Genomic DNA, 25,312 nt, shown 5'->3' with positions numbered 1-25,312 from the left:
AAACCACTATCCCCGCGTGGTTGGCTCTAATACAGAATCCTTGAATGGTAACAATTCCATTTGTAATAATAGTATTTGTGACTAATGATGATTGAATGTGCTAGATGGTCATTCACAGTGTCCTCAGCCCTCACATGACAAAAAGGGGAGGATGTAATTTTCTCCCCAAGTTACCGTTCATGGTGAAAGTACAGCAAGCCAGCCCAGGCACCCTTTCTGAAACCATCATTGTAACTGTTATCTTATATTTAAGGTAAGGAGTCTGTTAAGCACCTTAGCGGTCCTCTATTCCAACACCCACTTTGAAGTATGAACTTACTTTAGAACACACTGACACTTGATTATTCAGCCTTTGCTTGAACACCTCCAGTGGCAGGGATCTCACTACCTTAAAAAGCTGCCTCTTCCATCTTTGAACCATTCTATCTGCAAGAAGTTTCAAACAAAGTGAACCTAAAATTGTGACTCTGTAGTTTCTCCCCATTTGTTCTAGTCCTGCTTGCCTTATTTCTACTCAGAACAATTTTCTCTCCCTTCTCTATTTGTCTTCACATAAATAGCAACTGGCTCCCACATACCCTAGGAGTCTTCGCCTTTTCCTTGTTCTTTAACTATCCAAGTTGATATAGTAACACTTAATAAATTTGTTACAGTGATTTAAGCGGGGAGTGGGGGGGTCACATTTAGGGACAAAAAATAAAATCCCAGTGGTCAGAAGGCCTTTATGGCAGAGTAAGGTCTAACTGGTGGTATAATTCATAGCTCCACCACTGACCTGAGCTGTTTAACCTTGGATGAGTCCCTCTGTCAGACAGATGACGACTAAAATGTAAGCTCTTGGGGGAAAACAGGGGGAGGGAGGGAGTTTGCCCAATGCTAACTCCCAAGAGTCTAGTAATAAATCAGTGAAGGAACAAATGAATTGAAGAAACCTGGTGCTATCTTCAGATTTTAAAGTTGGTGATTATTAATTTTACTTCTAGCCTCCTTTATGTCGTTTTGCTTTGCTTAGCTTTATTGGGTCTCAAAATTTACAACTAGCCCTGGCCAGTGTGGCTCAGTTGGCTGGGCATCCGTCCTGTAAACTGAAAGGTTGCAGTTTGATTTCCCCTCAGGGCACATGCCTGGGTAGTGGGTTTGGTCCCTGGGCTTGTGTGAGAGGCAACTGATCAATGTTTCTCTCCCTCTTTCTCCTTCCCTTCCCTTCTCTCTAAAATCAATAAGTATGTCCTAGGGGTGAGGATTTAAAAACTGTGCAACTAAAAGTTCAGAACAATAACAGTGCCCTTTCCCATTTGACTGTTGTAAGGGGAAAAAGTAATCTCAAAATCACCTCTGAACAAAAGACCCTAGATATTCCGCATATAACTACAAGAATTGGAGTGGTAGGGAAGGAATTCACAGGTTCAAACACAGTGTGCATAGGATCTTGTAGCCTGTATCACCAAAGCAAGAGGTCTTTTACACTTTTCATTGCACACACAATGACTTGCACAAGCATGCAATCAATGTTTGATTGAAGTGATTCAATGATTCATAATAACCATTTTCAATAGGGATAAATGGAGAATGACAGATAGTCAAAGGGAATTTTCTTACTGATTCAGTGGCTCTGCAGAGACTGACAGACTTTTATTTTCACAATTTTCAGGCTTATGCAGACTGCTTTAATGTCCCTGTGGAACGTGGTGGTATAGAGTGGGAGAGGGGAGGAGCAGAGCTGCAATCTTGCTTTGGAACGATTTTTCTGCAGCTGACACATTTTTGGCCAACGGGTGAAAAGAAAAAACAAAAACCCCACCCATTTTCACCTCTTTCCTCCCCAGACTGATGTAGAGCCCAGAGGCACAACAATGTGGAGTTGGGGTGGAAAGTAACTTCAAGGTTTGTTCCTGGGTGTGGGTTTCAGGGTTGTAACTACATTTGTTTAGCCACAGTAAATCAAGTATTATGTAACATCACAAATGAGGAGCATTCTCTGTGTTGCTTTTTGGAAGCTGGATAGGCGGCTTCCAGCCCTGAAATCAATGCAAGCTCCTTCAGGGGTCAGCTGTTTACAGAATTGTGGCTTCATCGCAAGGGGTCAGCTATGTGGGGAATCAGGAAGATCTGACCAGTCTTCAGACATAAGCCTGGTGGATGAGTGTTTCTACTGTCCTGACAAAGTGATGAGGGAAGTTTGGCTGGGTTGTGTTGTTTCCTGAAATGTGTGGGTGGAATGACTTCTACAGCTGGAGGGTAAGGACCTGGGCTGATTCATCTTTACACTCCCCTCACTTGGGCAGCAGCCAGCGCCTTGCTCCGCCTTTTACCACCACCACCGTCACTCCTCCCTCATTCTCACTTTTTTCCTCTAGGAATAAGATGGCAGGTCTCATATCTTTTTCTTATTATTCTTAGAATGTAAAAGTCATTTAAACTTAATGAGTTTGTTTTATCTTTAACTGCTATGCTCCAAGAGAATTCCAGGAACTGTCTGCTTATTCTCTTCCATGGGTCTTTTCATATTTTACTTCTGGAGATTATGTTCAATTTTTTTTAAAGATATACTGTTTCTGGGTTGAGAAACGGGAGGAACCACGTTCTGATGCATTCCATCACTGATCTGTATGCACTGACTTCCCACAGCCTATGTAGTACACAGGATTGGCAGGAAATCCAGAGATGGGTGGATGATGTGGTCCCAGTTCCGCGTTCCCTATCTTGCTGTGACTGACTCGCCAGTCTACTTCAGTGTCTTCACCAGCATCACAAGAGAGTGGACTTATCTTGCTACTCAAAGTGTGGTCCATGGACCAGACTGGCAACATTAGCATTACCTGGGAGTTTGTTAGAAGTACAGAGTCCCTGGCCCCATTCCAGACCTTATAAATCAACATCTGCATGTTACAGAGATTTCCAGGATTCATATACACATTAAAGTTTGAAAAGCGCTGGATTCTGAAATACATGTTAACAACCCTCTTTCTCTCCTTTCCCCAGGAACATGCAGCATAGTTAATGAGACTTGGGTTTGATTCCCAATATCATACATATCCCATCTGACTTGAGCAAGCTGCATCCTCTCCAAGCATCCTATCACTGAGGTGGTCTTCGGATTAATGAAACGTAGATAAAATGCCCAGGGCCTCCAACACTCTAACTCAACTTTTACATTCCCATTATTGGGCACTAAGGGTAACACGCGGAACAAAAGCCCAGGCCACAGGGCAGAGCTGCCTCACTGTTTTCATTTTAATTATAGGAAAGTTTTAATGCAATTATAACTGGAACTTTTAAACTTTTTTTTTAATATAGTTGGTTGACCCTTTAACATGGGGGGACTAGGGCGCCAAACTCTCGTGGAGTTTAAAAAGATTCTCCTATAACTACAATTTGATCAGTAGTCTCTTCCACACCCCCAACCAGGAACTTGGCCTTTAAGCTAGGCACACACCTTGACCAGGAATTGTACCAGCAACCTTTTGGTTTGCCGACCAGTGCTCAGTACACTTGGCCACCCCAGCCAGGAACTTATCCTCCTATAACTACTATTTTGAAATAAAGCTTTTAAGTCAGTCAGATCCTGTTGGCTTTCCCTGCCATTTTGCCAAGCTCTGGAAGCTCATTCATCCTTACATTCCGAACTCCCAACCAGGCAGGGATTTTTGTCTCCCCGATTCGCAATTCGAGAAGACTTAAGAAAACGAAAAGCTATTTAACTGCTGGCACTCTGAGCGGCCAGGCCAAACCTTCGCACACCCGCCGAAAACAAGAGCCAAAAGGAAACGTAACCTCGTGCGGCCCTCAGAAATACCCTTCCCTCAAGTCTCCGCCTTCTCCGGACGAAAACAGCCGGGAGGCGGGGTTTGTACCACGAACACAACGGGCCATGTTTTTTAGCTTTCGTAGGTCTTCGCCGGACTCTGACGACCGACGCACAAATCTGGAAGGTACCATTCTTTGATTCAACACCTCTTTCAAAATTCGAGCTATTACTGGAGATAGCTATAGAAAGTTAAGTTTTCATAAAACCTTAGATTTTTTTCTCGATTACAATGGCAAATTTGAGATATAAGGAGCACTTTTGGGCGAGTTATTTCTGTTTTTGTTCAACGCGGTCCTTCACTACTTGGACTAGCTGATGACGTCACTTCCTGGGATCCGACGCTTGAGTGCCCGAAAACGTGCCCATTCGGCGGAGAAAGTTTGGCGGTCGCGTTGCAATGGGCCGGAGGAAAGCACCAGGTACTGGATCCCTTGGCCGGGCACTTATCCGCCATCAGACTCAGCGGAGCCGTAGCCACCGTCACACCGACTCCTGGGTGAGACAGATCTTATCATCTTTCTCAGGCTTTCTGTCCAGTTAAGAGTGAATGCTGTGAATCTTCTTAGGGTTTTGAAGGATGAGTCTGTCCCAGGCCGATAAACAGGTCCTTCTTACAGGAGGGACAAAGGGCACAAAGGTGGAGGCTTAAAAGTAGGACTAGTGTGATGAAGCTGGAGGGAGAGCTGAAGGGTCTTCATGTCAGGATAATAGTTTGGTCTTTGCCTTAGAAGCCATGGGAACGTTTGAAGTTATGAACAGGAAATATACACATTCTACTTATTTTTGTATTAATTTGTTCAAAGAAATGATTCCAAGAGTGGCTGGCTGCTACTAGAAATACAGCGTATCTCTAATTCCTGCTTCACCCTTATTATTTCCTAGTAGTGGCCCTTTAAGATGAACAATTCATCTTCAGAATGTGGTTGGCCTATTATTTCCCCGGGCCTAGGAACGATCATAGTTTTAGGACCTCGAAAAATGGACGAAGTAGTTTGACTTGTGCTTGCTATTTTTGACTATTCTTAACCCCAGAAATTTAAGACAAGAATCTGCTGAAGTTAAAGATGTCCCTGGTGCTAACTGTTCATGTGCCTCTATCACACCGTCTGATTTCCATCCATATAATATGCAGAGTAAGCCTCATTCAGGGCTCACCGATGTTCACCAGGTCAAAGTTATGCTGGACGTTAGATTACTGATCATTTCAATTGACTTTGAAGTAGCTTGTTATTAATGTAGCCTTTAGGAAGTGGGAGGAAGATTGAATATGAATTCTAAACGACTGGATTCTAATCCTTACTCTGACTTTTGCTGATTCTGTGGCTTTGGGCAAACCCTTTAACCCTCAGGTTTTTCTTTTATTTGTACCTGTACTGAGCATGTAGCTAGAGTGGTGTTTTTCAACTCCGAGCTGTGTCTGGAAGTCAGTTAAGTAGATGACAACTAGCAGTTTCTTAACCCAACAAAAAAGAATTCAAAATGTCAGTGTATAACATGTAGTAAGAGAACTTTGTTTTTGGATTCTTTTGTTTTTATTTTACTCTACTAAATGGTACACAATTGTATCATTATGTGCATCACAGCATTTGGGTCACTGTATAAAACTTACTGTGGATCTCATCAAAAAATTTTGACTAACTGGCTGCCAGGACCAGAGAGTCTATGTTCAAATTCTACCTCTATTACTTATTAGCTGCAACTATAGGCAATTTATTTTTATCTATGTAAGCCTGTTTCCTCATCAAGTAAAATAGAAAGACATTAAAATTTACTTCAAAAGATTTTGAAAATTAAATGAAATAATGAGGTAAGAAAGTGCTTGTGTAAATGTTAGTTATTACTAACACTGATTCTAAAGATGCTGACGTCATGCTCAAGGCAGCAAACTAGTTCCTTGGGGGGTGAGAGTGTGGATGTCAAAAGCAGAGAGAGAAGCTATATTTTTACCCTACTTTGTTCATAGTTGCACACAAGCGAACTCAACGATGGCTATGATTGGGGTCGCCTTAATCTTCAGTCAGTGACTGAGCAGAGCTCCCTTGATGACTTCCTTGCTACTGCAGAACTTGCAGGAACAGAGTTCATGGCTGGTAAGTTGTTTATCGCCAAGGGCATGCAGCACTGGTCACAGTTCTGTCTTTGCTGACTAGACAGAAATAAATCTACTTGGAACTGTTTTACAGACTCTACTAAACTCATCAGTGAGCTGTCTTTAACCAAAAGGTATATATCCCAGAAGCATTGTAGGGAGGTCCAGTAGTACTCAAGCTGTGAGCTACAGAATGTGCCACAGTTTTTCAAATCAGCTCTGAAAAAGCACTTCAGATTATACACTATCACATCAAATTCCAGAAACTCAATCTCTCATAGAGAAAAAGACCAGTCAACATTATGGTGGACAATACTAGTATTTTCCAGCGTGTTTTGTGATACCATTGTTAAAAGCAAAATTCTGGGCCTGCTGCTGTTACTCATGTAGTTTGAATTATACTTTAAAGTACTCGTCAACACATTATAGTAAATTTTTCCATGTGTGTAATTTGTTTTAGTCACTTCCTTGTTTTTTGTATGTTTTTCTGAGCACTTAGAAAAGTACCTGGCACAGAGATAAAATTATAAACTATTATTTCTATTGCTCTTTTATTATTGTAAATATTAAGTTCTTTAGCAGATTCACTCATCTGTTAAAAATGCTTTTGTCGGGCCTCAGCTACTCTCAGGCATTGTACTGGCTACTGAGAGTACAGTGTTGAATAAGACAAATATTGGTTCTGCCAAATATTTTTTTTAGGTGCTGTGAAAGAAGTCTAGCAGACAGTGGGGTCATAAAGGCTGGAGTTAGTATTCGTTTCTATTTGAAGGAAGAGTAGAGCTGGTCAGGGAAAGTTTTACCCCGGGGGTGGGGTCTCAAAAGATGAGTAGATGTTAGAAGGACAGGTGAAATGACGCAGGATGTTATACACAGGCAGGCACAGGAGTCCAGCTGAGATGTGGGCATGAGCCTGCATTGTTCAGAAAATGGTTAGAAGTTTGGCCTTACTGGTCCTTAAAGTACGGAGGGGTAGGATGTGATAAGCAAACGCTGGGGAGGTGGGCAAGCGTCAGATACTGGAGAGAATAGAGGCTTCAAAGGAGTCTTTAAGCGGTTTAAGCAAGTATTAAACATAATCTTTTTTTTTTTAATCTTAATATTACTGGTGAATTTTAGGAAGACCACTTAGGACACTTCTTTTAGTTCAACAAGATAAGTGAACCAGAGCTCAAATAATAATAGTAGAAGAATGAAGAAAAGACCAGGAACGCTATTGTTAGGGAGCTCGGATAAACCAGAGTTTGTGGAAGGGGTGGAGTAAGTGAAGAAGAGTGGGGAGCGATAGATCCATAATTGGAGGTGAGAGAGAAAAGAAGTGGAAGGTAAGGAAATAGAGTTAATGAGAGCATTGTATTCTTTTGAGATATTTGACTATGGCAGCACAAGGGGTGGGGAGAGCGAACAAGGTTAATATTATCGTGTGCATAGGTTATGGTGTGAGCACCATAGAAAGGGAGAGCTTAAAAATACATTTGGTTAGGCAGTGACTATTGAAACATTTAAAATGCATATTTCTCTGCCCAGCCATTTACACTTTTTTGTATCTGCTAAAGTAGTGGTTTTTTAGTTTTATTGAACATCAGAATTACCTGGAAAACTTGTGGCACAGATTTCTGGGCTACTTTTCTGGAAATTCAGTAGATGCAGGTTGAGCCTGAGAATTTGCATTTCTGACAAGTTCTCGGATGATGTTGTGTATTAGCAGTGAATAATTGGAAACAACAACCTAAATGCTCAATAGGTGGAAAAATTGCTAATTAACTGTAGTATGGACAGGCTATGCAATACTATATGATAGTTAAAAAGAATGCAGTAAATTTCTGGATACTAATGTGAAGGATCTCCAAGACCAATTATCAAATGAAAAGAAGAAGTTGCGGAGTCGTGCATATAGTATGGCATTATTTGCATTTTTAAAATCTGACCTGGGTACTAGACTTACCAGGATGATCACTTTGTAAGTTACATAAATGTCTAATCATGAAGTTGTACACCTAAAACTAATTAAAATACTGTATATCAACTGTAATTCAAAAATTTTTTACATTATTTTAAAAAACTGACTAATCCATATATGTATGTGTATTAGAGGGGGAAAAACTTGGAGAGTTACACACTTAATCAGAAACTTCCGGGGAGGGAACTGGGAGTGCAGGGGTGGGGAGAAGGCTGGGCACTGGTCAGGGAAAATGGGCGCCTTTACAGCTGAATTTTTATAAGGTGAGTCTATGTATTGTGTAAATGTATAAGTAAAAGTTACTTTTTAAAACCATGAAAGAAAATAGAGATTCATGAGGAAATGGACAAAGTTTGAATCTAGAAGGAGATGGGAATAAAACGTGACCAAAAACAAAGTTGGGGGTAGCTTTGTACAAAAGGAGTGCAGCGTCCTCTGAAGCTGGAAGAAGGAAGCTGAAGGTGGGTGCACACATTTAGAAATGTGTAGGTGGGAAGTTGAGAGGGTGCATATCTAACAGTTTGAATGTTTCTCTTCTTAAGGTAGAAGACCATCTTCTGAAAGGAGGTGGGCAGAGGAGGAGTAGGGGGTTGAAGGAGAGTATTTACAGATTAGGGAATGAGAGAAATAAACCAAGAACATGGAAAGATTTTCCTCCTTCTATGGCAAGTCCTAAGAACTTAGCTGATGTTAAGCCCATACATTTATAGTGATACTGATACTGTGATACAATAAGAAATATATATATGTATATATTTGGTCTTCTCCCTGGGTTCTTGACATGAAAATTTCAAAATTACCTTTAGAATCTCTGGTGTGATTGGTGTGCCTTTTTGTACTCTGTGGTACTTGGTCGTTAGGGAGCCCTAGGTAAGTTCAGGATGAGTGTTGGTCTTGAAACAGAACTGGGCGTAATTAGGGTTGGAACTTGCAGCCCCACCTCTGGGGCGGGGGGAGAGGGTCTGTAGATATAACCACCGATGGCCAACGATTTAATTAATTGTGCCTGCTCACTGAGACCTTCATAAACCTTTTGAAAATGCATTAAAATTTCTTCTTAAAATTTATTTTATACCTTCCCCTTCCTTTTCCTTAATAATGTAAAGGTGATAGAATTTTTTTCGTAATTCTCTGTGGCCTGCAGACAATACTTGTCTGCTAGACACACAGGGACAGTGATTCTTAACCTGGAGACTACAAGCTTCAGCTGTCTGTGAGTCGCTAGGATTGCATGTAGAGTTGTACGCGTGTGTTTTTGTACATTTATGCATTTTTTGATGTGTTGATGGTATATAGTTTTTAATAAGTTCTCTTAGGAGTCCCTGACCTAACAAAGAAGTGCCAAATAATGACACGTGTGAAAAGCTCACTGAGGACTCTATTTTTCAAAAGATGGCATATGTAGCACTCATTTCTTATTTTCAGCTAATAAGGCAAGGTTTGGTGTTGTGATACAATAACATATATATTTGGTCTTCATCCCCAGTTCCTGATACAAAAAGTTTCTAAAACCCTTCTATCTTCTTGAATGATAAGGGATAGAGGAGAGCTTGTGCTAATGAGGTGACTAGTGGGCCCTCAGGTACCTTCTGGCAGGGGTGGTGGTGAGGGGGGCCGATTACCACAGGAACCAACCCAGTGATTAGAGTGTTGGAATTTTCAGGAACCTGCCCCTGCCCCCGGTTCCCAAACCCCTTGGAGATGCCGATGGTTGAGTTAATCACCACTGACCAATAATTATTCACACCTATGTGAAGCCTCCGTAAAACCCATTCAGATTTGGCAGCTGAAGTTAAGTCGTGGGACAGAACCCTTATACTTATGGAGTCTGACAGAATAAAATTGAATTGTAGGACACCCAGTTGATGTTGGAAGAATTGGAGAATTCGTTTTTGGTGTGGGAAAACCCACATATTTGGTGTCAGAAGTGTTGGTAGTAAACACAGTCCAGAGACAGGTGGCTGTATTATTATATGAATACTTGCAGCAGCACTGATAGCATCACTCCTGAAATGAGGAGAAAAGGTAGTTGGCTTTATCTAAGGTTGGAAATTTGGGAGTGGGTGCAGTGGAGTCGTGGATTTGGGTGTTCAGTCGGAGAGGCCGAATGTATGTACCATATGGCTTTAGCCAAATAAGGAAAGAAGTGAAGCTATGAGTTGGACAATGGGCAGGGAAAAGAGTAGACAATCAAAAGGCTAGAGGTGTTTACAGTGGTTGGCCATTGGGCGGGAGATCATTGGAAGGAAGATTAATGTGAAAGAATTACCAGATTTGTAGCTCAAGGTGTGTGTGTTTTGACTGTTGGTTGAGGGTGACGTGTAAGAGAATGGTGGTTGGGTTGACTGTACTCAGTCTAGGTTACTGGACTGAGCAGACCAAGGTCCTAGACGGTATTGGTGGTCTTACGACAGTAGCAGACTGCGGTTTTCACCTAAAGGCCATTAGAAATGTTGCAGAAGATGTGTCGTCTTTGAATAGGAACTTCCCTTGGCATTTTTTGTAAATTACTTAGGTGGTCTCATACGTTTTTCTCTCGGTGAAGTCGCCTGTCTGAGGAGACTAGGTGGCTGTGTGTGGTGAAATACAGAGGCCTGGGCAACTCTGGAGCAGCTGGGTGGGGGCGGGGGGCAGAGAATAGAGCCCCAGAACTGAGGTCTCTGTAGTTTATACATGGACTTCACATTTATTTTATTCTTCTGAATTCATATAAAGCATGAATTGGGTGTTCATCATAAATATTTTATGTCAATTATAGCAGTGTAGTAGTTCACCATTTCTAACTGGAGTTGAGACTACGGAATATTGGCTTCCCCACCCGTTCCCACTGGCGTACAATTGCTCTTGCTGTATAAAATGAAGAGATTGGTGGTAGTAAATCTTTACAATTGCTTCCCACTCTTACTGCATTTAGCATATGGAGTTTCATAAAATTAGTACTTGAAAAAATGGTTAACCTTTTGAAGACTATTAGATCTTTTTTCTTTTGGTAGAAAAATTTCATTTGGAAATTATAGTTTATCCAAGGCTAGAGGAATCTAAATCAAAAAAGCTTAAATTCTGTTTTAGGTGCTCATGTTTTTAGTTTTTGAAGTAATGACTAACATACAGTATCTATACTGCCTCTTAAGTAACAGTACTTTTCTATTCTGTAAACAGAGAAGCTTAATATTAAGTTTGTGCCTCCTGAGGCTAAAACTGGACTGCTGTCTTGTGAGGAGAGCCAGCGAATTAAGAAGCTCCATGAAGAAAACAAACAGTTCTTGTGTATCCCACGGAGGTGAGTTGAACAACAAAGTAGGACATTATGAGGGCCACTGAGTACAAATTTTTTAATATGGTGTTCACTTTTTTTCTGCTCTCAGCAGCCATTATTAAATCCAAATCTCCTGTTTTATTTTGGTAACTCATGTGGAGTTTTTCTTTTCCTCTGATTGTTTCAGACCAAAGTGGGACAAAAATACTAGCCCCCAAGAACTCAAACAGGCAGAGAAAGATAACTTTCTAGAATGGAGACGTCAGCTTGTCCGGTGAGTGTTAGACTACCTGAAGATTTGCCTTGAAATTCCAAGTCAGACATTTTGTTGTGTTTGCGTAGCTGATGTGCATTTTGAAAGCTTGATTCTTTTTAAAAAAAAAGAAAAAAAAGTAGCTTTCTTCTTTAAGTGCAAATTGGTGTGTGTGCGAACAGCATTGCTGGCTGCGGGAGCCTCCTTGCACAAAGGTGGTGAGTTGGTTAGTCTGCTCCGTCTCTGTCCTTTTCTCTCTTTTATACTCTTGCCTCGCCCTAGTCACCTGGAGTTGATCACTGCTCTAGCGCCTTCCTCCTGGAAGAGAGAAATGCCTTGGAGAAATGTCACTTTGTGTGATAGATAACCTTCCAGGGTTTAAATAGATTAAGTATAAAATTTTAATGTACATACTTAACTGCCTCAGCAGAAAGTATATAAAAATAATTTGACAGTTGATATTTGTGTACTTATTTTTTAATGCAATGCATTCAAATATTTATATTACTCAAAACCTTCTATTATAATCTGGCAAAGGCATAAACGTATCATTTTAAAGCCAGGCTAGAAGAGGAACAAAAGCTGATACTGACTCCATTTGAAAGAAATTTGGACTTTTGGCGCCAACTCTGGAGGGTGATTGAGAGAAGGTAAATTACCGTTGGGGGGTGTGGTGATGAAGTTGTTGTTGTGTTATATTCGATTTGGGTGTTAATATATGTTTGTATGTCCAGAGATTGGGGGGAGCAATATTAAGCTATGCAAGGGGCTGTTGAGAATTATTTTAAGAACTGAAAGTATGATACTATTTTTTTAATATAGATAGTTTCTGATGTATACATTGATAAGCTTGTGAGAGTGAACATTTTCTGTAACATGAATTCTGAAGCAACTGTAGTTATTAAAGCAACTGTATATTGAATTTCTACTGGTAAAGTGGAAAATATGGGTGTGAAAAGGGATAGGTGCCTGCCTTCAAAGAACAAATACATTATTGGGGGAGGGCGAGCAAGCAGAGCGCCAGGCACCCGGGCACACAGATGACTGAAATGCACTCCTTGCGCTCAGGTGACGCAATACCTGGTAAAATACAAACCAGAGTGTGGTCCTGCTCTGTTGCAGATAGAAAGGAAGTGGGCCAAGTCATAGCAGGGGAAGGAACAGTTGATAGGGTTGGGGGCGGGGGGTGACGTGATTTATTTTAATTGGAATTTGAAAAGAGACTGACTCTGAGAAATTAAGAATGGGAGATTTTCAGTCTTTTTTTATGTCCTGATTGTTGGATGTTGATGAATCAACTTTCTCCAGTCTTACTTCTTGGTATAGTTCAGCGATTTTCAACTACTGTGCTGCAAGAATTTTTAAACATGTAATACCTGACTATTTAGTCAGGGGCACTAATCTCTCTACCCTTAGATTGTCAAATTAAAAAATAACGATAGACAACACAATAGCTGTCCAGTGTGAATGAATCAAAATTACACCAATTTTTTTTTCCAGCAGATTGGCAAAAACCATTATTTGGTGTACCACAAATTTCAGAGATTAGTTTCTGCGTGCCATGAGATGAAAGAGGTTGAAAATCACTAGTATAGTTAAAAGGTTTTTGTTTTCTTAAAAGTGTTTGAATTATTTACAAGGATACCATAAATAAACCTTATATTTGAAATGATTTTTAACAAGGAACCCTCAGGTTGTTTGTTTGTTTGTTTTTTAAATACATAAAATACACCTAGTAGGAACGTTAGGAAACAGGATGCTTTACTGGTTCTCAGAAAAGATTATTGGCACATTTAGCATTATTATGGGGGAAAAAACAAACAAACAGAAAACAAAACTTGTATTAAATTTGTGAAACGGGTGGGGTGTGGTTGCCTGGTTGAATGCTACAGGGGAATGTCCTGAGAGCCCCGTGTTCGGGTTGACTTCAGGCCCGTACCCCACCCTCGCCTGGAGAGCTAGATCTGATTCTTCCAACCCTGAGCTTTCTCTTGGGCACTGGGGCACCAACAGGCTTGCTTATTGGTTTGACATTTCTTAGTTGCTGTCCTTTCTTTTTCTCTGTCCTAATGAATTCCAACCTTTACTTTCATTTTCTTTACTTTTTGAGGAAGAACAGAGGTAACCATATATGTTCTTCCATGTTTAACAAAATGGCCCTTTACCCACTTTTTATGCCGCTAAATAAGCAATTGGTTTCCCCAGCACAAGCCTGTGCTTGTGAAACTTTCAGCGTCAATTGGATTACAGTATTACCTGCTTTGTTGGCTTTATTATTATATTTCTCTTTTTATAAGAGAACGTTTTTTCTCATTGAATATATTTTTATATTTTATTGATTATGCTATTACAGTTATCACAATTTTCCCACCTTTGCCCCCCTCTACCCAGCAGCCCCCACTCCGTCAGGCAATCCCTGCTCCATTGCTCATGTCCATGAATCATGTGGATAAGTTCTTTGGCTACTCCGTTTCCTATACTGTACTTTACATCCCCATGGCTATTCTATACCTATTTGAACTTCTTAATCCCCTCACCTTTTCACCCCTTTCTCCCATACCCCACTCCCATTTGGTAACCATCAAAACACTCCCTGTATCCATGATTCTCTGTTCTGTTTGTTTGCTTAGTTTGTCAGTCAATTGTTGATAGATTCATAATTCATAGTTTTGTTCATATTTTATTCATAATTTTTATCTTTTTCTTAAATAAGTCCCTTTAACATTTCACATATTAATGGTTTGGTGATGATGGACTCTTTTAGTTTTTTCTTGTATGGGAAGCTCTTCATCTGCCCTTTGATTCTAAATGATAGCTTCGCTGGGTAGAGCAATCTTGGTTGTAGGTCCCTGCATTTCATGACTGAATATTTCTTGCCAGTCCCTTCTAGCCTGCAAAGTTTCTTTTGAGAAATCAGCTGACAGTCTTATGGGAACTACCCCCGAGGTAACGAACTACTTTTCTCTTTCTGCTTTTAAGATTCTCTTTATCTTTAACCTTTAGCATTTTAATTATGATGTGTTTTGGAGAGGGCCTCTTTGCATCCATCATAATTGGGATTCTCTGTGCTTCCTGGACTTACATGTCTATTTCTTTCACCGAATCGGGGAAATTTTCTTTCATTATTTTTCAAATAGATTTCCAGTGTCCTACTCTTTTTCTTTTCTTTCTTCTACCCATATGATATGAATGTTGGAATGCTCGAAGTTGTCCCAGAGGCTGCTAATACTATCCCCTTTTTTTTTTATTCTTCTTGCTGTTCTGATTGGTTGGGGGTTTTTTGTTTTGTTTTGTTTTGTTTTGCTTTCTTATGTTCCACATCATTAATTTGATTCTCTGCTTCATCCTCTCCACTGTTGTTTCCCTGTAAAGGGTTCTTTGTTTCAATTAATGTGTCCTTTGTTTCTGACTGGATCTTTTTTATGCTGCTGAGTTCCTCACTAAGTTTCTTGAGCATCCTTATAACCTGCATTTTGAGCTCTTCATCTGATAGATTTCTTATCTCCATTTTGTTTAGTTCTCTTTCTGGAGTTTTGATCTGTTCTTTCATTTGGGCCATGTTTCTTTGTCTGCTCATTTCGGCGGCCTCCCTGTGTTTCTTCCTATGTGTTAGGTAGAGCTGCTTTGACTCCATGTGTTGGTAGTGTGGCCTAGTGTAGTAGGTGTCCTGTAGGGTCCAATGGCACAGCCTCCCCTGTCACCCAAGCTGGGTACTTGAGGTGCACTCTTTGTGTGAGCTGAGTACATCCTCCCCTTGTAGTTGAGACGTGATTGCTGTTTGCAGGACAATGGGAGAGATTTACCCAGGTCTGTCAACTGCAAAGACTGGCTTTGGCCACTTACCACCAGCCTCCGCCCTCTGTGGAGGATCAGCTGCACAGGGGCAGGGTGATGGTGCTCTGATGTGGTCTATAGCTGTCCACTGAGTGAGCAGGCTCTGCGGTTTTCTGGGTGGTGCAGGCCAAGGTTAGCCCCCACCTTTGTTTTGCCCAGGGCCACCCTGCCTGAGCTATAAAACGGTCTGAGAAGGCTGCTAGTTGTGCTGGGCTTGGAGATCCCAGGTGAAGCCAAGCTGTGAATCTAGACTGGTTGCTGCTAGTGTCAGGCCTGGGGCCCCTTAAGGAGAGATACGTGGCTAGGGGGGCCTTCGGACTCACTGAGCTGGGCTTCCTGAGGCTGGCTGTTGCTTCTTTGAGAGGATTTAGGAAATTGTGAAGCAAGAGCCAAGACCAGTCATTCAAATGGAGAAAGAGCTTGGGTGGGATGGAGTCTCTGGGGATTTCGAGGGCAGGGCCTACAGTGTTAGCCAGATTGATGGAGTCTCAGATATAGCACCAGCCTGTCAGCTCTGTGGCTCTGTGCGGGGAGGGCTCAAAAAAGGGACAGTGACCTGCCTTTCTGTCTGGGAAAAGGCTGTCCCCAGTTCTCGCTTTGATGCTATATGCTTACTTCATTTTCTCCCTGTATGCCGCTGTAGCCTTTCTCAGTGCTACCTCAGAGCTCAGAGAGAGTGAGTGAGTCTGAGTAAGTTCATGTGTGGGTTCTTTAGGAGGAACTGCTTGGGATTCTACCAGTTTCTTATACAGACTCAACTGCTGCTGTTTTTTGCAGCCAGAAGTACGGGGACTTATCCTCCTGGCACTGGAACCCTGGGCTGAAGAGCCTGGTGTTGAGTTGGAACTCCTGGCTCCAGAGATACCCCTCCCGAATTTTTATCCACCACATGTGGATGTGGGTCCAGCCAGTTCTTTGTCTCCGCCCCTCCCATCAGTCTGGATGGATATGGTTTAATTCTGTAGTTGTCAGACTTCTATTCAAGTTGATTTCTGATGGACTGAGTGATGGTTCAATGTTTTAGCTGTAATTTTGATGTAGTTGTGTGAGGAAGTGAGCCGTGTTTACCTATCATGTATAAAATATAGTGTATTTTATATGGCAGTTGATCTGAGTTACATAGAATTATTATCAATAAAGTGACTAATGCCACATCTTTTAACAGATAATATGTATTGGTGTGTTCTGTACAACAGATGTCTTCTGTTTGGTGACAGGCAGCTAAGCCATCTGTCTCTTTAATTTCAGAAGTAGTTATCAGAAAAGGTTTGAGTATAACATGTCATTGAAATGCAGGAAGCTGCAGTGGCGCTGAGGGCAGAACACTGTATTCCGGTGACATAGGCGCTTCCGCTGTGTTGCACAGACCCTTCCTGGTGCGTAGTTGGCACCTTTCTCTGTATCCTAATTCAGCACAGGAAGCAAGCTGTCTTAAATTTGCCTTCTTTTCTTATTGGTGTTTCTAAGCTGATTATTCTTATTCCTTCTGTGTGTTTGGTAGGTAGACATAATGTTTGTGGACCTTGTAATTTTAGTTCATTAGGCTTTGTCCATTTTTTTGCAGCCATTCTTGCATTTACCCTTAAATCCCCACAGTTTTGAAGTGGTAGGGTTATTACCTTAAAGAAGAATATATTAGAACCTGCTTAATTTGAAAATTTAAAAACAATTTATAAATTAGCAAGTCTGTGAATTCCTTTGAATCACCTGATTATTCTGGAAATTTAACTGCTCTGAAAGAAGTGCGCTTTGATTGTCAAAAACCCTGCCCTGAATGATAACCATGATTCCATGCATTTCCATGGCATTCAGCATAGTCGCAGAAGAGCTACCTCAGAAAAGGCTAACCAGACGTGGATTTGGGGAGACTGCCGTAAGGTGTAGGTAGTATATCTGCAGCCTGTTCCTTTCTTCCAGTGGCAGTCACAGCTGGCCCTTAAATAAGCATCTTTCCTGCTCACAGAAGCTGACAGAGGGGGGATCCTCCCAGAGAAGGGAAATACTTATTCTTGCAGTGCTGGGCCCTCATAGCCCCCACCGCATTTTTTAGTGATTCGAGGGGCTTGCTATCAGCTGCAGAAGGTTTTCTTCATTTCTACATCTTCTTGTATGTGATTGAAGAAGTTGGACTCATCATTCCTGCTTCAGGATGGCACCTAAGTGTGTGTGGGGGTTGTTTTGTTGTTTTGGGGTTTTTTTTGGTTTTTTTGTTTTTTGGATTCTTGCTATCTAAACACATTCTTAGAATGAGTGGATGATTATTTGCTGGATACATGCTTTGTCTTATCAACCCTGGGTTTAAATAAGAGACAGGCTTTGATAGTGGCAGCTGTCAGCAAGTGATAGAAATATTAATTTTCTTTTGAAGCCTTAGCTCAGTGTAGATTAGGTACTGAATATACAGCAGACCTCACTTTATCTTTCCTGGAGAGGTTGCTAGAAGATAAAATTAAAATTTTAGCAGTGAAACATCATCAGAGCCCGTCTGGACCATCCGTATAAGGGCAGGAGAATATTCTGATAATGAGCGTGGTCCCTGGTCCAGACTGCCTGAGTTCCCATTCTGGCTCTATCTATCACTTAGCAGCTGGTGACCTTCAATAAGTTACTTAATTGTTCTAAGCTTTAGTTTCCTCATATATAAAATGGGAGTGATTGTACTTTGCAAAGTTAAATATGTCAAATGCTTAATATATGGAAATTGTTTTCTACTGTTACTATATAGCTGGTATTTCCTTTCACTTCACAATGATTGGAGTATCTCACATTTGTTTTGCAGTGATATCGTGGTCCAGATAGTAGATGCTCGAAACCCGCTCCTATTTAGATGTGAGGATTTGGTAAGTAAAGTGTGACAAGGTTCAAACTTACTGTCCTTGGAGGAGCAGTAGGAGGACAGCATCCCCGATCGCAGTAACTCTAGGCCTGCACTCTGTACTCTCCTCTGGCTTTGTTTAATTAGGCCTCCCTCTCCTCCCAAGGTCGGGGAGTTTGCATAATGCGACTGTTTAGACAGATGTTTTCTCCTCTCCAACAATTGTTTCCATCTACAGGAAGGCACAAACAGGGACAGGAACTTTCTAACTTTTAGTTTAGAAACCACTTTTTAAATAGACATTTGCCATTTTAGTCACTTTTTGAGACATCAGTCAAAATAGCATTTTACTTCAACATACTCCTGGTCACTTTATTTCTTATCCGTCCCCGTAAGTTTTCTCACATCTTAATTATTACCTCCTGTGGTGATTTACAAGTAAACTAAGTTTGTAAGCTACCACAGGGGGTGTTACAGTGTGAGAATCACATGAAATGATGTAACAGAGACTTTGAATTAATAAAACACTCTACACACATGAGGTTTTCTACTGAGGACCATAGTAGTAATAGTGCAGGTTATTTTTAAATCCACTGGTGAATAACAGTCTTAATGGGGAAACTCTTATGAAGTCAGCTCTTATAATTCTGGTGTATTTCCTAATGATGAGCCAAATTTGGGGGTGAATTTCAGTTCAGAGTCTTAGTTGTCTTTTAGACTTCAGAAATAATTTTTACATTAAATAGTGTTGGCTGTCATCATTTAGCTGAAAAATAGTCCCTGCTGGCTCACGAATCTAGTTATGCAGTCTCTAACTTTGTTTAAAAGAAACAGTTGAGCATTATTAAACAGAGGAACTGCATTATTTAAAAAAGGACCTGTTGCACCCCAAGAGGGCAGGAAAGCATTGCTTTTTACCCCTTCCCATTTCTTATGTGATGTAACTACTTTTCAGAGCTTACTGAGAGGATCAGTAGAATGTAACATGATTAAAAATATTTAAATTAAGAGTGATTTAAAACTGGGGACAATGAAAACTTTTAGTCATAGTTGAGTGGGTGGGATGGGCGGGTCTTCAATATAATTAACCTAATTTTTACTTGTTTGAGGGGTCCTTCCTAAATATCTTTGTCTTGCCAGGAATGTTATGTGAAAGAAATTGATGGCAATAAGGAAAATGTTATTCTGATAAATAAGGCGGACTTGTTGACTTCCGAGCAGCGGAGTGCCTGGGCCGCATACTTTGAAAAAGAAAATGTGAAGGTTATTTTCTGGTCGGCTTTGGCTGAAGCCCTTCCACTGATTGCTGACTCTAAGGTAACGTGGGGGACGTTTTAAGGTTGGGTTTCATGGAAGAAGATATCATTTCCTGATAGTGTGTCTTGCTTTTCTTATGGAGATTTATGGAAATTAGGGGGGTTTGTTTGATCTTTTTTTCCCCAAGTGCTGTGAGGATTGTAGGAGGACCTGTGGAAAAGTGAGTCACAAGGCGTCTTTTTTCCTGCCAGCCTCACAGCTCTGTGTGACACACTGACATTCGCCATAGTATCTTTTATCCCAAATATTACATTAACTGTTTGGGATTTATGTTTATAATAAAAGTAACTAAATATAAAAAGAAATTAGTAATAAAGTCTTACAACTGGAAGAGAATTAAAGTAATATCTTTTCTCCTATCCTCCTTTCCTTTCCTATTTATCAACCATCTGTTGACTCTTTTGTGTGACTAGCTGTAGTGAATACAACACCCACCCTTTGCTGGGCTCACAAGTCAGTGAGCTCTGACTCTGAAGGAGTTTCTTCTTCCACCTCCCTGGCAAATAGTCATATAATCTCTCTGTGACTACTTTAAATGACAGAGACCAGGCAGTTCATTCTTACCTCTAAATTTTGAAAGTTCTTTAGTTTAGTGAAGCTAAGCCATTCCCTCACCTTTGATCTGAGGGCCCTTCCGTTGTTTCCTTAGTTCTGCAAACTATAGATTTTCTGCTTTCCTGTTGTTCATAGACATCACCTTCGGGGCACTTACCCTGAATGCCCATCTGCCTGCATCAGGATAGCACACAAAATTAGTGGAACCTAATTGAATACATTATTCCACGTGTAGCTTGCCCAGGGCATTACGGAGGGACTGTTATTTCTTGTGATCAGGATACTCCTGAAGATTCAGAGTGTATGTTAATTCACCCTTTTTCAAAGGAACTATATTATGCTCCTAGCTCATTGAAGCTGTGGACAAGCAACTCTGTCCAATGTTTAAAAGAAAGACTTATACACCAATCTCAATATTATTGACTGTATTGATTATATTCCTATCATACTATCTTTTTCCATGTGGAAAAAGTTTCATTTTGTTTTTACCTTAACTTAGGATATTACTGTTCCTTTTAAATATTAGTGATTTGGGGCCAGGGTAACGTTCGTTATGGTTGGGCAGTTTGCTTTTCTCTCCTATGTTTGAATCATCTGCACAATCTGAATGTTTGCCCTTCTTTATAGTCTTTCTAGTAATTAATAAATAACGTTGAATAGAGTAGGACCAAGGATAGAGCTCTCTGTAACCTTTTCTGGACTAAGCACTCCCTGATGAATAGATGTTATTTGCAAGGATGTAACAATTATAATGTTACTGTTGTTAAAATCTAAATCATAGAAAGTTTATTCTCTACCAGGTACTATATTCTAAGCACTACAATATTTTATTCCTTTAATCATCTCAACAATAAGTATAAGTGCTCATTATCCTCAGGCAGTCTGGCTTCATAGTTTGTCCTCTTAACGATCATTTCTGTTGTTTCAAAGTCAGTGTCTTGCTGAAGTTTTTGAATAAATATTTATCACTCTATTGCTTAACTCTGATGTACCAACCCAACAACCCTGTGAAAAATGAAAAGAGGATTAGTTTCTGCATCTGTGATATTCCCTGCACTGTTAACCAAGTAGTAGATTTCAAAGAGAATTGGAAATTTGCTGGCATGGTCTGTTCTCAGGGAGCCCCTGTTGCTGAGTGTCTCTCCCTTGTAGGACTCCCCAGCTAACTCTGGAATTGTTTCCGGGTTAGATTCTGGATTAACTGTGTGGTTTATGGAAGATACTCTTTTTTTCCTTTTTAAAAGTTAGGCCCCATTTACTACTCCAAAGACTACTGAAATCTCTGTTTTGCATGATTTCCAAAGACAAAATACCGGTTACCACTGTGATATTATATCTGTGATCACATCTGTCATTTGGCTGTCAAACGTGAACTTATTAAAAATAGTTTGATATTCACTGTTTTCTCACCTATGTGAAGTTTTTTTTCCTCTACAGATATTTAACATCTTCTTATATTTAAAAAAAAAAATTAGAACTTTTTTTTTGAGTTGAGGACCTCAGTTTTCTCTTGGTCATCTGTTAAATTGCACCTCATTCCCCAAAAGATTGACTTGCTCCTTCTTTTATTTTTAATGTAACTACTAGAAAGTCCTTTTGTTGTCATTTCATTTTTCCTGAACCTGAACATTCATGTTCAGTTCACATTCTTATTTTCTGTCTTTTTCATATTTTCAAATGGTTCAGAAGAGCTCACAGTGACTTCCTTACATTCCTTGCTCATTTACTGTAGAAATATCTTCCAATTCCATGTTTCCTTTTGAGTTGCCAAGCATTATCATGAAATCATACCTACTTACCCTCACATTTATTTACATTGCCTTCCTAAAATATAGGATAACTGTTTAAGTGAGTTCATCATGTCCCCTTCTGTAATGGCTACTCATTCTAACAGTATAGGTTATTTGGAAACGATACAAGGTTTATTTACATTACTTCTAAATCCAAACCAATTCACCCTTTTTGATACAAATTAGTAATACTATAAATTGCTTTATTTCTGTTTTGTTATCAACAAGAATTCAGAAGAATTAATACACCATCAGTAGTATGTGGTTTTTATCTTTCTCTCCAAAGGAAGTCTTTACTTGGTCAGTGATTTCCACATACAAAGTCGAGTTTTGTTAATCCTTCATTTTACACACAGGGAGCTATTTCCATGGTGCTTTGATTTATTAAAGGCAATTATAATAAAATAGCAGTTACTTTAAACATGCAAACCACTGTCTTTAAAAATGCAAATGTAAAATGAAGCCCAAACTACAAATTAAACCTTTCTTGCTTTGTGCAAAAAAGAATGTTTTATCATTAATGAGAAACGCTTTGTTTTATTCTTCAGCCCAATGCAAAATGATGTGCAGCCAAAGAATTCAGCTTGACACAGGCTTTCTTCAGCCCTCGCTTTCTTTGAAGATTTGTCTGTTCCAAAAGTAGTACCTATTATTGTACAAAGTTCGAATACCAGAGAAAAGTATAAAGTGAAGGTCCACTGCTTCCCCCGTCCCCTGAGGACACGATCGTTGACAGTGTGGCTGTGCCCTTGCACTGAAAGGCTTACATTGTCTCCTCCCTGTGTTCACCTTAGCTACTAGTCTCCTTCATAACTTTCATTGGCCTTTATTCATCTTGGATGACGAGCTTGAATATTTTCACTGGAGTGAAAACGTGCAGTTGTACACTTCTGAACTTTTCTGTTTTCTATTATCTCATCAGGAACAATCGAATGGAGATGCTGACGAAGCCAACAGAACTGACTTTGAAAACTGTAGTCGTGATGAGGCTGAAATTCCACATAGTGAGACTAGCCACATCCTAGACAAGGACTGTCTCTCACTCAGGGAAGTTGTCACTAGTGATGAAGAGGAGAGTGAGTATGAGGACTGCCAAGAGGAGGAGGACGAAGATTGGCAGACGTGTTCAGAAGAGGACAGTAACCCTAATGAAGAAGCCTGTAGCCAGAACTGGAAGGAAAGCCATGCTGTGGACTCCGAGGCCCAAAGCATGAAAACCCCACAGAAGAGGCAAACACGCAATTTTAGCCACCTGGTATCAAAGCAGGAATTACTGGAGATCTTGAAGCAGCTGCATACTGGGAAGAAGGTGAAGGATCAGCACCTTACTGTTGGACTGGTAAGATGAAATATGTGATAAATTAGTTACCATGGGGGTCTTTATTCTCCACCCTTTGGAAGCTGTACCGGAACCCAGGTTTCTGGCATCACAGGAAACATTAATCCTCCCTTAGTAGCCACTGCCCATTGTGAGAATAGGCAGTGTGACAGGCAAAGCCCAACTTAAAAGGGTGAACTTTCTCAAGTTGTTTATTGGTTATAGCCATGTTCATATTAGTCTTCTCCAGTCTCTTTCAGTTCAGCTCTACCTGACATGGCTTACCAAGAGATACTAGAATGAGAGCTTTTAAGGTTGTCTTTGGACTTCTCGTCCAGTGTTCTTACCTTCAGGTAAGGTAGGCCTTATAGGAAGGGTAGGCTTTGGGCATCCTGTGATCCTTGCCAACTTATACTGTAAATGTTCCAGAAGTATATTAGGGAGAATCCCAATATCTGGGGGCCAGGGAAAACATGATAAATGCTTTAGTTGCATAAACACTACAAATAAGGGGAAGGAAATGGCATCTCAGCCCATGTACCCTGATTCCAAGGTGGCTGTGAAAAGTGCCCAGACCCCAAGGGGGTACAGCGTGGTTCCAGATGGCCGCATCCTTAGCTGAGGAAGTGTAAAGTGTTAGAGCAGGTATTTATTTCAAAGATCTTTCCTCAAAGAGAATAGAACAGTGGAGGAAAGTAAATTGTGACAGTCTTCCAGCTCTTAAATTACACATCAAGTACAGCTAATCCTAATTATTTTTGACTCCCTTCCCCCATCCAGAAAAAGATAAAGTTCTGTTTTACAAATTTTATTTTAGTTCAGTGATTAAGAGAGTTGTCTCTGAGGCCAGGCAGACCTAGATGTGATTCCCAGTTCTTCAGTGGAACAGACTTGACTTGCTACGAACCTTGGAAAAGTTACATAATTTCTCTCAGATTTAAGGCTTCATTTTTCTATATTATCGCTAAAAATTTATTTTCCATGTGTACCAGAAAGCCCAGCTTCCCTACAAGTTACTTTATTTCTTACTTTTAGGGAAATGGCGAAGCAGCCTCCCTCATTTTTTTCAGGTTTTTTTAGTAGAAATCCTGGCACAGGTTAATTTATTCATTCTACAAATGTTTATTAATCAGTTGCTACATGCCAAGTGTCCTGCTGGGCGCTAGCCATATATAGATACAGTAGACAAGACAGATACCGTCCCACCCTCATAGATCTTGTAATTCCAGGTGGCAAGAGCTAGAGAAGGGGGCGTTCTATTCCCTGAGGTTAGGGAGTTACCATGAGGGAACCTGATTGGAGAGAGGGGGGATGACAGTAACAGAAGTCATCACCCGGTCCCTCCCGCCCCCGCCCCAGTAACATTTAAACATATAATAATATATCATGTATTCAACCTATAAACACACAATGCTAGGAGAATAATGCAAGCAGTTACCTAAAATCTTTAAGAGGTGGTATCTCAAAAGTGTGAAAGTGGAAAAGCATTCCAGATGGTCAAAAAGTGTTTAAGCAAAGCCTGAGGAATGGAAGAGTGTGTTCACGGAATGACATGTGATTGAGGGCTGAAGTTGGAAGAGTGGAGAGAGTTGAGACTGGAATGGTGGAAGTATGTCCACTTATAGTCTTGTGATAGAGGTGGAAAGCTTGGGATTTTATATTCAGTAGAATTGGTATTTTATTACCTTCCAGTCATGTTGATGGAGGATTCTTGGAACCGTGTTAAGAATGGGAATTGGATTTGGAGGCCTGCGGGAAAGCCTGAGAAAAAGCAGAGAGCAAGGGTGGCGTAGTCTGAGCAAAAAGTTTTCTTGTCATTTTAGAACTTCCTTTGTTCCTGTATATGATCCTCCTTGATCTGAGGCAACATGACATTTCATATTTATTGATAGCTCAGGGAGAGGCAGAGGTTAAAAAACAAAAATAAAACAAAAAAGAATATTGTTTCACCCAGGACACAAGAGTAATTGAAGACTTTTAGTAGCTTGATAACCCACATCAAGTCATTATACCATTTGAAATTTTTGGCCAGGGAGACAAAAACTTGGTACTGTTGTTAAAAATAATTGTGTGTTGTGATGATGAAAATACCTGATGCTCAGCTTCACCCAGTGTGGAAGATCAGTGGAAACAGTGAAATGCCTGTAGGTGGGAGGTGGGCGAAGAGCTGAGAACGAGGCGGTGAGTTTTACTGTAGCATCTGCTCTTATCGCAAAACTTACAAAAATGAAATGTACTTATTTTGCTTAACCGTTCATTACTGGAGACAAATCTGAATAAATATACCCATACCACAGGAGGGGGGCAATGTCTGACT

General features: G+C 40.4%; 1 protein-coding gene across 1 annotated transcript in view; it reads left to right on the top strand.

Annotated features, from left to right (window-relative positions):
- Nucleotides 1–4,177: 4,177 nt before the first annotated feature.
- LSG1 (large 60S subunit nuclear export GTPase 1) overlaps nt 4,178–25,312 on the top strand; it is a 30,677-nt gene continuing 9,542 nt past the window's right edge. Inside the window, exons 1-8 of the mRNA XM_054585149.1 lie at nt 4,178–4,304; nt 5,772–5,898; nt 11,017–11,137; nt 11,301–11,387; nt 11,930–12,016; nt 17,980–18,040; nt 19,156–19,332; nt 22,600–23,016. Coding sequence (XP_054441124.1) covers nt 4,206–4,304; nt 5,772–5,898; nt 11,017–11,137; nt 11,301–11,387; nt 11,930–12,016; nt 17,980–18,040; nt 19,156–19,332; nt 22,600–23,016 — 1,176 coding nt within the window. The 5' untranslated portion in view covers nt 4,178–4,205. The remainder of the gene's footprint in view (nt 4,305–5,771; nt 5,899–11,016; nt 11,138–11,300; nt 11,388–11,929; nt 12,017–17,979; nt 18,041–19,155; nt 19,333–22,599; nt 23,017–25,312) is intronic.

The sequence above is a fragment of the Pteronotus mesoamericanus genome, unplaced genomic scaffold (genome assembly GCF_021234165.1).
Source record: "Pteronotus mesoamericanus isolate MK-2021 breed Mesoamerican mustached bat unplaced genomic scaffold, CSHL_Meso_final contig_82, whole genome shotgun sequence".
Lineage (NCBI taxonomy): Eukaryota > Metazoa > Chordata > Mammalia > Chiroptera > Mormoopidae > Pteronotus > Pteronotus mesoamericanus.
Note: the sequence above shows the minus strand (reverse complement) of the source record. Positions and strands in the feature narration are given on the sequence as shown.